The sequence below is a fragment of the Neofelis nebulosa genome, chromosome 17 (genome assembly GCF_028018385.1).
Source record: "Neofelis nebulosa isolate mNeoNeb1 chromosome 17, mNeoNeb1.pri, whole genome shotgun sequence".
NCBI lineage: Eukaryota > Metazoa > Chordata > Mammalia > Carnivora > Felidae > Neofelis > Neofelis nebulosa.
The window spans coordinates 2,459,869-2,473,612 of record NC_080798.1 but is presented as its reverse complement, the minus strand read 5'-3'; the positions used below and the strand labels follow the sequence as shown (position 1 = coordinate 2,473,612).

General features: G+C 40.7%; 1 protein-coding gene across 6 annotated transcripts in view; it reads left to right on the top strand.

Annotated features, from left to right (window-relative positions):
* The window catches only part of ZNF667 (zinc finger protein 667), a 74,403-nt gene that overhangs the window by 39,086 nt on the left and 21,573 nt on the right, over positions 1-13,744 (top strand). For all 6 annotated transcript variants that reach the window (XM_058707491.1, XM_058707486.1, XM_058707490.1 and 3 more), the window contains exons 2-4: positions 2,159-2,250; positions 4,893-5,019; positions 6,340-6,432. In XM_058707491.1, the coding sequence (XP_058563474.1) occupies positions 2,159-2,250; positions 4,893-5,019; positions 6,340-6,432 (312 nt within the window). The remainder of the gene's footprint in view (positions 1-2,158; positions 2,251-4,892; positions 5,020-6,339; positions 6,433-13,744) is intronic.

The window sequence follows — 13,744 nt, the reverse complement described above, 5'->3', positions numbered from 1 at the left end:
AAGAATTTCTTGAGCACTGCTCTGTGCCAGGCATGTTATTAGCTCCCAGAACAGTGAATGCAACAAAGTGCTTGTTCTCATGGAGCCCAAGTTAAGGTGAAGGAGATTGTTCCTACATAAACATAAACAAGCCGTTTTCAGGAGGCAGCTTGTGCTATGAAGGAAATGGGGCAATAGAATGGTGTAGACTCTAGTAGAAAGTAGTTGCCTGTGGAAATGTAATGCAAGACATACAGTTTTCAATTTTCCAGCAGCAACATTGGAAAAATTAAAAAAAATCATTACAGTTAATTTTAGCATATTTTATTTAACTTAATATATTCTAAGCATCAACTTGTAATCAATATAAACAATTACCAATGAGATATTTTACATTCTTTTCATACTAAGTCTTTGAAATCTGTGTTTTTTATACATGCAGTGCACCTCAATTCAGATACATAATTACATTATTTGATCTGTATTTAAACTTCATAAAACTTACCATTAGAAAAGTAGATTCACACAGCCAGTTTCAAACATCCTTCAAAGTTTTACAGTAAATTGAAGATTAGTTTTTAATTTTATTTTTTATTTTTTTATTGTTATTTTTTAATGTTTATTTTAGAGAGATACAGAGTGTGAGTGGGGACAGTGGGGGCAGAGAAAGAGAAGAAGACACAGAATCCAAATCAGGCTTCAGGCTCCAAGCTGTCAACCCACAAAAGGCAAGATCATGGGGCTCGAACCCATGAAAGGCAAGATCATGACCTGAGCCGAAGTCAGATGCTTTAACTGACTGAGCCACCACCCATGCGCCCCTTTATTTATTTTTTTTAATTAAAAAATTTTTTTTTAAATTTTATTTGAGAGCATGAGTGGGGAATGGGGACAGAGGGAGAGAGAATCTTAAGCAGGCTCCATCAAGTGTGGAGCCTGATGCAGGACTTGATCACCCCGGGGTCATGGCCTGCACCAAAATCAAGAGTCAGACGCTTAACCAACTGAGCCACCCAGGCGCCCCAGTGTTTAATTTTAGATAACTAAATTTTAATTCATTTATTTTAATATTTATTATTTTATTATGACTTTAGTAATAAATTAACTGAAATTAAATAACATTAAACACTCAATGGCACTAGCCTTATTTCTAGAACTCAATTGTCACCAGTGGCTAATGACACGCATGTAGAAAAACAGGTTCAGAGTGATAGAGGGGGCCTAATCCAGGCCACTGAAGTCTCTGCTGGATTTATACATACCTGCCTAATGAGTTCCTTCTTCAGCTCCTGTGTCCCCTCCACCCCTCACCAGCAGACACAGTTCATTCACCACATAGCCACCCAATAAATTTTGTTAAATGTTAAGTCAGATCTATCACTCTTCAGACCCCTGCTCCCTCAGTGATGTCTTATCACACTTAGGATCAATTCCAAGTGCTCCTGACCGTCTTCACGACGTGGCTGTCTCCTGACCTCAGCCATCTCCTAGGCCACCACTCTCCGCCTCATTCTTCAGCACACCATTCACTTCCCTGTACACACCAAGCACGTGCCTGCTGTAGGGTCTTTGCACCTGTTGTATCTCTACCTAGAATGTTCTTCTCCAAGTGCCTCACGCACTACGTTCAAACCTTAACTCAATGTTGCATCCTCTGAGAGGCCTCTCCCAACCACTCCATCACTCTACCCCTTCCTCTGTGTTTTTTTTTTTTTTTTTTTTCAAATATAGCAATGATCTCAGGTGACACTGTTCTGTATGCCCCACTGTTCTGTATTGCCCATTCCTGTTGGAGTAAAGTACATGGGAGCTGGTATTTCTCTGCTTTAACTCTCCTTTTTCCCCAACACCTGGGACATGCTTGGCACATAGTAGAAACTGAACAAATGCTTGCCAAATGAATGGATAGGTGTCTTCGTGTCTCATTTGCCTCCTGATCTGGAACCTTTTGTTGTCTTGGGAGCAGATAGCATTGGCCATTGCCCTTTCCCAACCCTGAGAAGGGGCAGGAATGCCGCAGAAATTGTTCTGTCATCCCTCCGTGTGTGTCTAAGCATGTGTGTGTGTGCGCGTGTACGTGCATGGGTAACCAGGGGGAGGGGCCAGGGGATTTGTATCCTAAAGACTCTGGGAACGCCCAAAAAGACCTGTCGTCCTCATGATTTCTCTTCTCCCCCAGCCCCACCTTCTCAGCCCTCTGCCCTTCTTCAAATGCGGACCCTCAACAGGGAGGAAAGGATGCCTGCTGCACGAGGGAAGTCCAAGTCCAAGGTAAATAGCGATTCTTCTTGGGGGGAAGTTTCATCTTATAAGACATAGGCCATTTGCTTTCCTTCCATGGAAACTTCTTACCTGACAGAATCCCATCCAAGACCTGTTTCTGTTTCCTCCCATCACCATGAAGGGTAGGAGCATAAGAGCTCTAGCACCTCACGTAACCACTCAGTGCCTGCCTCTCCTTTTTTCTCAGTGTACCCATGCCATTCACCTATTAGTTGAGCATCTTCAGGGTGTCTGCCAGCGCTATTCCTCAGACAGAAGAGGGGAGCCACCATGATTTCTCGAGGTAGACGTGGGTGCCCAGGCAAGACCTCTGAGGCAGAGGAAGATCCGAGGTTGTGCTCTAGAGTTAATCTGTTTTTTTTTTAATTTTTTTTTTTTTAACGTTTATTTATTTTTGAGACAGAGAGAGACAGAGCGTGAACAGGGGAGGGGCAGAGAGAGAGGGAGACACAAAATCTGAAACAGGCTCCAGGCTCTGAGCTGTCAGCACAGAGCCTGACGCGGGGCTCAAGCTCACAGACCGTGAGATCATGACCTGAGCCGAAGTCGGCCGCTTAACCGACTGAGCCACCCAGGCGCCCCTAGAGTTAATCTGTTAATGTTGCTTTGTTTTCACTTGTACAACCCATATATACAAGGAGGACATCTCTCTGTGTGTAAGAAATTCCACATAATCTTATATTCAGATTGGGTTTGTTGGAATCAGGCCAGTGAGTCAGCCTCCTATTAAAAAACATGCTTCACCACTTAAAAAAAATTTTTCTTTTGACGTTTATTTATTATTGAGAGACAGAGAGAGATAGAGCGTGAGCAGGGGAGGGGCAGAGAGAGGAGGAGACACAGAATCCGAAGCAGGCTCCAGGCTATGAGCTGTCAGCACAGAGCCCGACGTGGGGCTCAGACTTACGAACCATGAGATCATGATCTGAGCTGAAGTCAGACACTTAACCGACTGAGCCACCCAGGCGCCCTGGTGCTTCACCACTTTAGATGATGAACTGATTTTCTACAGTAAACACCTTGAATGCAATTTCTCTAACAAACATTTTTGCCCCATAAGTTATGTGTGCTTGTACTCTGTTGTTGTTATAACAAATTTCTGCAAACTTGGCTGCTCAATCAGCATGTATTTCGGGCACACAGTTTGTGCATGGGTCAGAGGTCAGGCAGAGTGCAGCTTGGCCTGCCTCACGAGGCTGAAATAAAGGTGTCGATTGGCTCTGTGGTCCCATCTGAGGTTCAGGGTCTACTTCTAAACTCATTGGTTATTAGCATATTCAGTTCCTTCTTTCATTGTGGTCCCCTTCCATTTTCAAGCCAGCAATAGCAGGTCAAATCAGGCTTCAGAAATCCCTGACTTCCTTTCTGTTCTCTTCCAGCTACAGAAAATTCCCCACTGTTAGGGCTCCTGTGATTACATCACCCACCTAGATAATCCAGGATAATCTCCCTATTTAAGATCAACTGATTAGTAACCTTGATTACATCTACGAAGAATCTTTGCCCTGTGTAGTTTAGTCACATGCTCTTTAGAGAGTATGTGGTTAGGAGCATGAATCAGAAGCCAGCTGCTCAGATTGAATTCCATCTCCTCCATTCACTAGTTGTGGATCTTCCATAAATCACCTCCCCTTCTGGGCCTCCTGTTTACTCATCTGTAACATTGCTGTGATCCTCTCAGCAGTGCCCCAGTCACTGGCCAACATGAGTCGGTACCTGTAGGGTACTTAGAAAAATGCTTTGCCTTTGTCAGTGCCCAGTAAATCCAAGTTGCTATGCTTTTTATGTGGCAGTCTTTATTTATTTTTTAGAGAGTGTATGAGTCAGGGAAGGGGGCAGAAGGGGAGAGAATCTTTTTTTTTTTTTATGTTTATTTATTTATTTTTGAGAGACAGAATGAGCGTGAGAGGGACAGAGAGAGAGGGAGACACAGAATCTGAAGCAGGCTGCAGGCTCTAAGCTGTCAACACAGAGACTGACGCGGGGCTCGAACCCACGAGCTGTGAGATCACGATCTGAGCCAAAGTCGGACGCTCAACTGACTGAGCCACCCAGGCGCCCCTGGGAGAGAATCTTAAGCAGGATCCACCACATGCAGAGCAGAGCCTGATGCTGGGCTTGATCCCACAACCTGGGATCGTGATGTGAGTCAAAATCAAGAGTCAGATGCTCAACTGACTGAGCCACCCAGGTGCCCCTGTGATACAGTCTTTTTTTTTTTTTTTTTTTAATGTTTACTTATTTTTGAGAGTGAGAGCAGGGGAGGGGCAGAGAGAGAGGGAGACACAGAATCTGAAGCAGGCTCCAGGCTATGGGCTGTCAACACAGCGCCTGACATGGGGCTCAATCCCACGAACCATGAGATCATGACCTGAGCTGAAGTTGGATGCTCAACTGACTGAGCCACCCAGGCGCTCCGACACAGTCTTTGATAATAGCTAAATCATATCATATTGTGTTGTATTTATTTTATTTAATATACCTGCCCCTCTTGGCCTCAGAACCCCAAATGTTTCCTGAAAAGATTCCTGGCAGCATTTATGTCCCCTTTTAGGAACAAGTTCCTTGTTGTCTCTAGCCACGTGGAAGCATAAGCCCATGTTGAAAGGACATGTGATTTTCTGTTTCAGGTGCCAGTGACATTTGGGGATTTGGCCATCTATTTCTCCCAGGAAGAGTGGGAGTGGCTGAGCCCCATTCAGAAGGATCTGTATGAAGACGTCATGTTGGAAAACTACCAGAATCTGGTCTCACTCGGTAAGGCCTGCCCCCACCCCCCACTACCATAATCCACAACCAGCCTATTGTGGGACATAAATTAGTCTAGTCAGGAAAACAGAAGCCACTACAGTTTTGTTTTATTGTTTAACAGCTGTATTGATGTGTAATTCACATATATATACAATGTATATAATTCAGTGGTTTTAAATGTATTTATAGAGTTGTACATCCATCACCACAGTCAGTTTTAGAACATTTTTATTACCCCAAAAGAAATCCCAGACCCATTAGCAACCACTCTTCATTTCTCCTTGCCCACTAATTCCTTTAGATTAGGCAAACACTAATCCACTTTCTGTCTCTATGAATTTGCCTATTCTTGGCTTTTCATAGAAATGGAATCATAGGTATGTGGTACTTTTATACCTGACTTCTTTCACTTAACGTAACGTTTTTGAGGTTCATCTGCATTGTAGCATGTATCAGTGCCCCCTTCTTTTTATGGCCAATAATATTCTACATTTTATTTATCCATTCATCAGTTGATGGGCCTTTGGGCAGTTTTTAACTGGAGCTATTATGAATGTGCTGCTGTGAACATTCGTGTATGAATATTTTTGTGGACATGTATTTTCATTTCTTCGGGGTATATACCTAGGAGTGGAATTGCTATCATATGGTAACTATATATGTAACCTTTTGAGGGCACCCTCAAAATTTTTGAGAGAATTTAATAAAAGGAATCAGCAGGTACTGTTAAAAGGTAACTAGTGGACACAGCTGATTCATAGATGATAACTGTAGGTTGCAGCCACCACCGTCCTTGGGCTAGGCATACAAAGGGGAGAGTTTGGGGTTTTTAGGACTTGAAGGGACTCACACTTCTGAAGGAAGAGAGAGGTATGCTGACTAGTCTGTTACGGTCATGAAGAGTCAGGCTGAGGCTTGTTCTGAGAGTGCAGGAAAAAGAAAAATGAAAACCAGCAGAGCCCCCGGTGGTGGTTGCTGGTTGGTTGCTGGTGGATGCTGATAGGGAGCTGCTGATGAAGAAGTGTGGATTGCAGAGCCCCAGCCCCTCGACCCAAAACGGATCAAAGAAGGTGGGAGTGGGAGCTAAAGGCAGTAGACTCAGGAGTTTCTGGCCTGACTTTTCAAGACCATAGTTGGCTTTGTAGAGTTAGAAATGAGCACCACCTCTCACTGTAACTGAACTTTCATCCTCGTTTTCCGCCTGCCCTTTACGTCTTCTGTGTACCCTTTGTGGTCATAAACCCCCGTTCCCATTGACATGGGGCTTGGCCCTGACATCTGTGGCATCCACGTCCTGCTCAGTTCTGATTTTTTTCCCGAATGCAGGACTTTCCTTTCGGAGACCAAATGTGATCACCTTATTGGAGAAAGGGAAAGCACCTTGGATGGTAGAGCCAGTGAGAAAACGCCGGGGCTTGGGTGAGTGACAGAACCAAAGCCTATACACTGCCATTGTGTGTAAGAGCACCCTGCATTTTGAGGGGGCAGCCTCTTGATATTTGAGAGCTCCCAGTTTCCTTACCTTAAAGGCCCCAGGCCTGAGAAGAAAATTCCAGTCTCTTTTGTGCAAGCTCTAGAAGGAGAATAACCAACATTTAATAAACTTTTAGTAGGTAACAGACATACTTTAAGTATAGTTTCCTCCCAGTCCTCTAAGGTAGGTATTATTATTTCTGGTCTATATAGGAGGAAACTGAAGATCAGAGGAGTTCAGTGACTTGCTTACGATAACCCAGCTAGGAAGTGGCATTAGAGCTAGGTTTGAACCCCAGTTTCTGGTCTCAGAAGCTCAGTTCTTAATGCCCTCATCCCAGCCTTCCCTGCCTCAGCATTTCCCTTCAGAGAAAGCATATTCCACCTTCTCTCATGATAGTATTTCTAATGATAATGTTCAAGCTCACATTGTTCCTTCATTCTTTTAAAAAAAATTTTTTTTCCACAACTGTTCACTTTGACTACTTTCCAAGAGCTCATTCTCTTTTCTGATAGATTCTTTTTTTATCAGGTTATTTTTACTTACTTAAACAGTTTTATAAGAATTTTTTAGTTGTAAAAAAATTCATAATATTGAGTTCATTTTAACCATTTTTAATGTACAGTTAAGTGTATTCACATTGTTGTGCAACAGGTATCAAGAACTTTTTCATCTTCTAATAACTTCTGAAACTATACTCACTAAACACTAATTTCCCTCCACCCCTCCACCCAGCCTTCAGTAGTCACCTTTCTTTATATTTCTCTGATTTTGATTACCGTGGATACTTTGTATGAATGGAATCATACAGTATTTGATCTTTTATAACTGTTTTTTTTTTTTTTTTTTTTTTTTTGCTTTTTGTTTGTTTGGTTTTTTTTGCTGAGCATAATGTTCTTGAGGTTCATCCATGTTGTAGCTTATAAGTGACAGGATATTTCTTTTTTAAGGCTGCATAATACTTCATTATGTTTATCACATTTTTTGTATCCATTTATCAATGGATAATTGGGTTGTTCTGCTTTTGGCTACTGTAAATACTACTGCAATGAACATGGGAGGACAGATATGTATTTAAGATCCTGATTTCAGTTTTTTTGGATATGTACCCAGAGGTAGGATTGCTGGATCATATGATAATTTTATTTTTTATTTTCTGGGGAACCTCCGTACTGTTTTCCATAGTGGCTGCACCATTTGTCATTTCCACCAATAGTATACAAGGGTTCCAGTTTTTTGTCAACACTTGTTATTTTTTGTTTTTTTGATAGTGGCCATCCTTACAGGTGTGAGGTGATACTGTGGGTTTGATTTGCATTTCTCTAATGATTAGTGATGTTGAGCATCTTTTCATGGGTGTATTGGCCATGTGTATAAGTGTCTATTCAGGTCTTTTGCTTGTTTGTTAAAATAGGGTTGTCATCTGTTGTTGAGTTGTAGTTCTTTATTCTGTGTATTAGTCCCTTATCTGATGGATGATTTGCAATTATTTTCTCTTATTTCATAGATTGCCTTTTCACTCTCTTGATTGTTCCTTTTGACATGCAGACGTAGTCCTATTTTTTTATTTTGTTGCTTGTGTTTTTTGGTGTCATATCTCAGAAATCACTGCCAAATCTAATGTCTGAAGCTTTTTCCCCAATGTTTTCTTCTAAGAGTTCAGTAGTTTTATTTTATTTATTTATTTTTAATGTTTATTATTTTTGAGAACGAGAGAGAGAGAGAGAGAGAGAGAGCAATCAGGGGAGGAGCAGAGAGAGGGAGACAGAATCTGAAGCAGGTTCCAGGCTCTGAGCTGTCAGCACAGAGCCTGATGCAGGGCTTGAACTCATAAATCGCGAGATCATGACCCGAGCCGAAGTCAGACACTCAACCGACTGAGCCACCAGGCACCCCAAGAGTTCAGTAGTTTTAGATTTTACGTGTAGGTCTTTAATCTATTTTGAGTTAAAATTTTTGTTTTTGGAAGAGTGAGAGAGAAGGAATCCCAGGTAGGCTCCCCGCGGTCAGGACAGAGCCCAAGTGGGGCTCGAACCCACAAACAGTGAGATCATGATCCAAGCCGAAATCTAGAGTGGGATGCCAATCAACTGAGCCACCCAGGTGCCCCCCCCCCTTGAAGTTTTTTTTGTTGTTGTTACTTGGGTTTTGTAGTTTTTTTTTTGGGAGAGAGAAAGAGAGTGAGCAGAAGAGAGAGGCAGAGGGAGAGAGAATCTTAAACATGCTCCACCATGCTCAGTGCAGAGCCTGATGCAGGGCTTGATCCCATAACCCTGGGATCATGGCCTGAGCTGAAATCAAGAAAGAGTCTGTCACTCAACCCCCTGAGCCACTCACACCTTTATATATAAAGTGTAAGGAAGGGTCCAAGATCATTCTTTCGCATGTAGATACCCAGTTTTCCCAGCCCTGATTGTGAAAGAGACTGCTTGAGTGGTATTGGCCTCCTTATTGAAAATCATTTGACCAGATATGCAAGTGTATATTTCTTGACTTTCTATTCTGTTCTGTTAGTCTTTATATCTATCTTTTATCCACTACCATATCATCTTAATTACTGTTGATTTGTAGTGTGTTTTGAAGGATTTTTAAAATTATTTATTTGTTTTCTTTTAGAGAAACCACGTGAGCTGGGGAGAGGGGCAGAGGGAGAGAGACAGAGAATCCCAGACAGGCTCCACACTCAGTATAGAGCCTGATAGGACCCTCGACCCCATGACCCTGGGATTATAAGTGCAGTGAAATCAAGAGTTAGATGCTCAGCCAGCTGAGCCACCCAGGCACCACAGGCCCTGCTTTTTTAGTATGTTTTGAAATCAGAAAGTGTGAGGCATCTAACTTTGTTTCTTTTTTTCAAGATTGGCTATTTGGGGTCCCTTGACATTGTATATGAATTTTAGGAATTTTTTTTCTGTTTCTGTGAAAAATGTCATTGGGATTTTGATAGGAAGTGCATTGAATCTGTAGATTGCTTTGGGTGGAATATTAAGTCTTCCAGTCCACATGCACAGGATAGCTTTCCATTTATTTGTACCTTTGATGACTTTTAGCAGTGCTCTGTACTTTTCCATGTACAAATTGCTTGAGTTAAATTTATTCCTGAATATTTTATCCTTTTTGATGCTATAGTAAATGGGATTATTTTTCTTGTTTTTCTTGTTTCCCTTTCTGAGTGGTCATTGTTAGTGTATAGAAACACAACTGGTTTGAGTCTTGATTTTGTATCCTGCTGTTTTATTTGATTGGATTTGTTTATTTATTTTTTAAGTTTATTTTTTTGAGAGACCGAGTGTGCGCCAGCAGGGGAGGGGCAGAGAGAGAATCCAAGCAGGCTCCACACCGTCCACGCACAGCCTGATGCAGGGCGTGATCCCACGAACTGTGAGGTCATGACCTGAACTGAAATCAAGATTTGGATGCTCAATGGACTGAGTCACCCAGGTGCCCCTCATTTTAGATCTTTGTTCTTTTCTTTTTTTTTATTTTTTTAAAAATTTTTTTTTTTTCAACGTTTTTTATTTATTTTTGGGACAGAGAGAGACAGAGCATGAACGGGGGAGGGGCAGAGAGAGAGGGAGACACAGAATCGGAAATAGGCTCCAGGCTCCGAGCCATCAGCCCAGAGCCTGACGCGGGGCTCGAACTCACGGACTGCGAGATCGTGACCTGGCTGAAGTCGGACGCTTAACCGACTGCGCCACCCAGGCGCCCCAATCTTTGTTCTTTTCTAATGTGCTATATAGTGCTATAAATTTCCCTAGGATAAACACTAGTTTCGTTGCATCCCACAAATTCTGGTAAGTTGTGTTTCTGTTTTCATTTAGTTCAGAATATTTAAAAATTTCTTTTGGGAGTTTTTTTTTTGTTTTTTGTTTTTTGTTTTTTTTGTTTTTTTAATTTGACAGTACGGGTGCATGAACAGGGAAGGTGCAGAGAGTGGTGGGAGAGGGATTCCCAAGCAGGCTCTGCTTTGTCAGCACAGAGCCTCATGCAGGGCTCTATCTCACAAGCCATGAGATAATGACCTGAGCCAAAATCAAGAGTTTGATTCTTAACTGACTGAGTCACCCACATGCCCCTCATGTGTTGTTGAAAATGTATTATTTAACCTCCAAGTATTTAGGGGTTTTCCACTGACCTTTCTGTTACTGATTTCTGGTTTAATTTCATTGTGGTCTGAGAGCACTGTGTGATTTCTATTCGTTGTTAAGGTGTGTTTTAAGGCCTAGAATGTCTGTCTTGGGGAATATTCTGTGTAAGCTTGGGGACAATGTGACTACTACTGTCATTGGATGAAGTGGTCTGTAGATGTCAGTTATATTCAATTGAAAATGGTGTGGTTGAGTTCCCCTGAATTTTCTGCTTGCTCAATCTGTTCATTTATGAGGGAAGGATGTTGAAGTGTTTTAATAACTATGATAGTGGATTCATATATTTCTCCTTGCAGTTTTACAGTTTTTGTTGTTTGTAGTTTGATGCTCTGTTGTTAGGCATATGCACATTAAGAATTGTTATGTTTTCTGAAGAATTGATTCTTTCATTATGTAATGCCCCTCTTTATCCATGATAACTTTCCATGCTTTTAAGTCTGCTCTGTCTAGAATTAATGTAACTACTCCTGCTTTCTTTTGATTAGTGTTGGCATGGTATATTTGTCTCCATTCATTTACTTTTTAAAAAATTTATTAATGTACTGTTTAATTTACATCCAAGTTAGCACATGGTGCAACAATGATTTCAGGAGTAGATTCCTTAATGCCCCTGACCCATTTAGCCCGTCCCCTCTCCCACAACCCCTTCAGCAACGCTCTGTTCTCTATATTTAGGAGTCTCTTATGTTTTGTCCCCCTCCCTGTTTTTATATTATTTTTGCTACCCTTTCCTTATGTTCATCTGTTTAGTATCTTAAATTCCACATATGAGTGAACTCATATGATATTTGTCTTTCTCTAATTTCACTTAGCATAATACCCTCTAGTTCCATCCACATAGTTGCAAATGGCAAGATTTCATTCATTTTGATTGCTGAGTGATACTGTGTTGTGTATATATACCACATCTTCTTTATTCATCCATTCATTTACTTTTAATCTATGTCTAATCTGTGCCTAAAGTGGGTTTTTTACAGACAACACACAATTGGGCCATGTTTTTTAATTCACCCTGACAGTCTCTTTTAATTGTTACAGTAATTATACTGTTGATATTCAAAGTGATTACTCATATAGTTGGATTGATATCTACTTCTATACATAATAAATATTTTTTATTGTCTTTATTCCTGCTTTTGTCTTCTCTTTTTCTGCTTGTTGTGGTTTTATTTTGTTTTTTGTTTATGTATTTTTAAGTAGGCTCTACACCCAGTGTGGGGCTTGAACTCAAACCCTGAGATCAAGAGTTTCCTCCTCCACCAACTGAGCCAGCCAGGCGCCCCTCTGCCTATTGTGTTTTTAAACGAGCATTTCATATGATTCCAGTGTTATCAATTATACTTTTTTGTTTTTTAAGTGGTTGCCTTAGAGTTTACAGTATACCTTTACAACTAATCCAAGTCCACTTTCAGGTACCAGTATATCACTTCATGGGACTGTGCCTTATAATAACAAAATAATGCTAATTTCTTCCTCCCATCACCTGTATCATTGTTATCATTCATTTCATTTATATATAAATATGATAAGCATGTATATATTACATGTACGTACATAAGATGAAAAGATGACCAAACATTATTGAATACATTGATGCTATTATTTTGAATAAACTGTTACTGTTAGGTCAGTTAAGAATAAGAAAAATAGGGGTGCCTGGGTGGCTCAGTCGTTGGGTGTCTGACTCTTGGTTCCAGCTCAGATCATGATCTCACAATTTGTGAGATCAAGCCCCACGTCGAGCTCTAGGCTGACAGCATGGAACCTGCTTGAGATTCTCTGTCTCTCAAACTTTAAAATGAAAAGGATAAGAAAGATAAAGTTTTTTTTCTTTTTTTTCCTTCACTTATTGTTTCTTCATTGCTCTTCTTTTCTTTCTTCTTTCTCCTAGTAGTCTCATAATAACGTTTGTCTCTTTTTTGTAGTTGTCCCACGGTCTTTGGATATTCTGTTCTCTTTTTTTCAGTCTTTATTTACTGTGCTTTCCAAGTTTTAAGGGTTCTTTTTTTTTTTTTTTTTAAAGTTTATTTTTATTTAGAGAGCAAGAAAGCACGTGAGCATGAGCAGGGTAGGGGCAGAGAGGGAGAGGGAGGATCCCAAGCAGGCTCCACACTATCAGTGTAGAGCCTGACACAGGGCTCAGACTCACAAACTGTGAGATCATAACATGAGCCAAAATGAAGGGTCAGATGTTGAACTGACTGAGCCACCCAGGAGCCCCTGATTTTTAAGAATTCTAATTTACCAATAGAATAAATCCTTTAGCTCTCAGAACCTTTCTTCAGCTGTGTCGAATTCTGTCCAAGTCATTCTTTATTTCTGTTACAGTGTTTTTGATTTCAAACATTTTGTTTTGGTTCTGAGAATTTCCATCTCTCTGCTTACATTGCCCATCTGTTCTAATAACGCTGTATACTTTATCATTAGAGCCCTTAACATATTAATCAATTTTAAATTTCTGGTCTGAGAATTCTAGCATCCCTGCCATATCAGTCTGATTTTGATGCTTGCTCTTTCTCTTCAAATTGTGTTATTTGCCTTTTGGTATGCCTTGTAATTTTATTTTACTTGCCAGAGGTGATGTACCAGGTAAAAGGAACTATTGTAAACAGCCCTTTAGTGATGGGTGAGGTGTGTCTTTTAGGGAGCCTTTGCCTCTGGAATGTGAATGTCTTCAGTTTCTCAGTGCCCCCCCACCAAAACCCTATCCCTTTAGGAGGGACAGGATGGCTAGAGGCCGCTGAAATTGGAGGCAGCCGTTTGTACTCTCCCCTGTCTTATGGATCCAAGAAGAGTTGTTGGTTTTAACATCTGTTTAGCTTTTTACTTGTTAGGATGAAGTTGTGCTTTCCAAACTTCTTACATGAAGAACCGCAAACCAGAATTCCAGTGTTTTGTTTGTTTGTTTTTTTAAGATTGGATTTTAAGAATACATTTTAAAAATTTACAATTTCATTGGGATGTAATGTACATATTGTAAAATTCACTTAAGTGTATAATTCAGTGGTTTTTAATAAAGTTGACAACTTGTGTAGCCATCACCATAATCTAGTTTTAGAATATTTTTATCACCCTAATAAAATTCTTCATGTCTATTTACAATTAA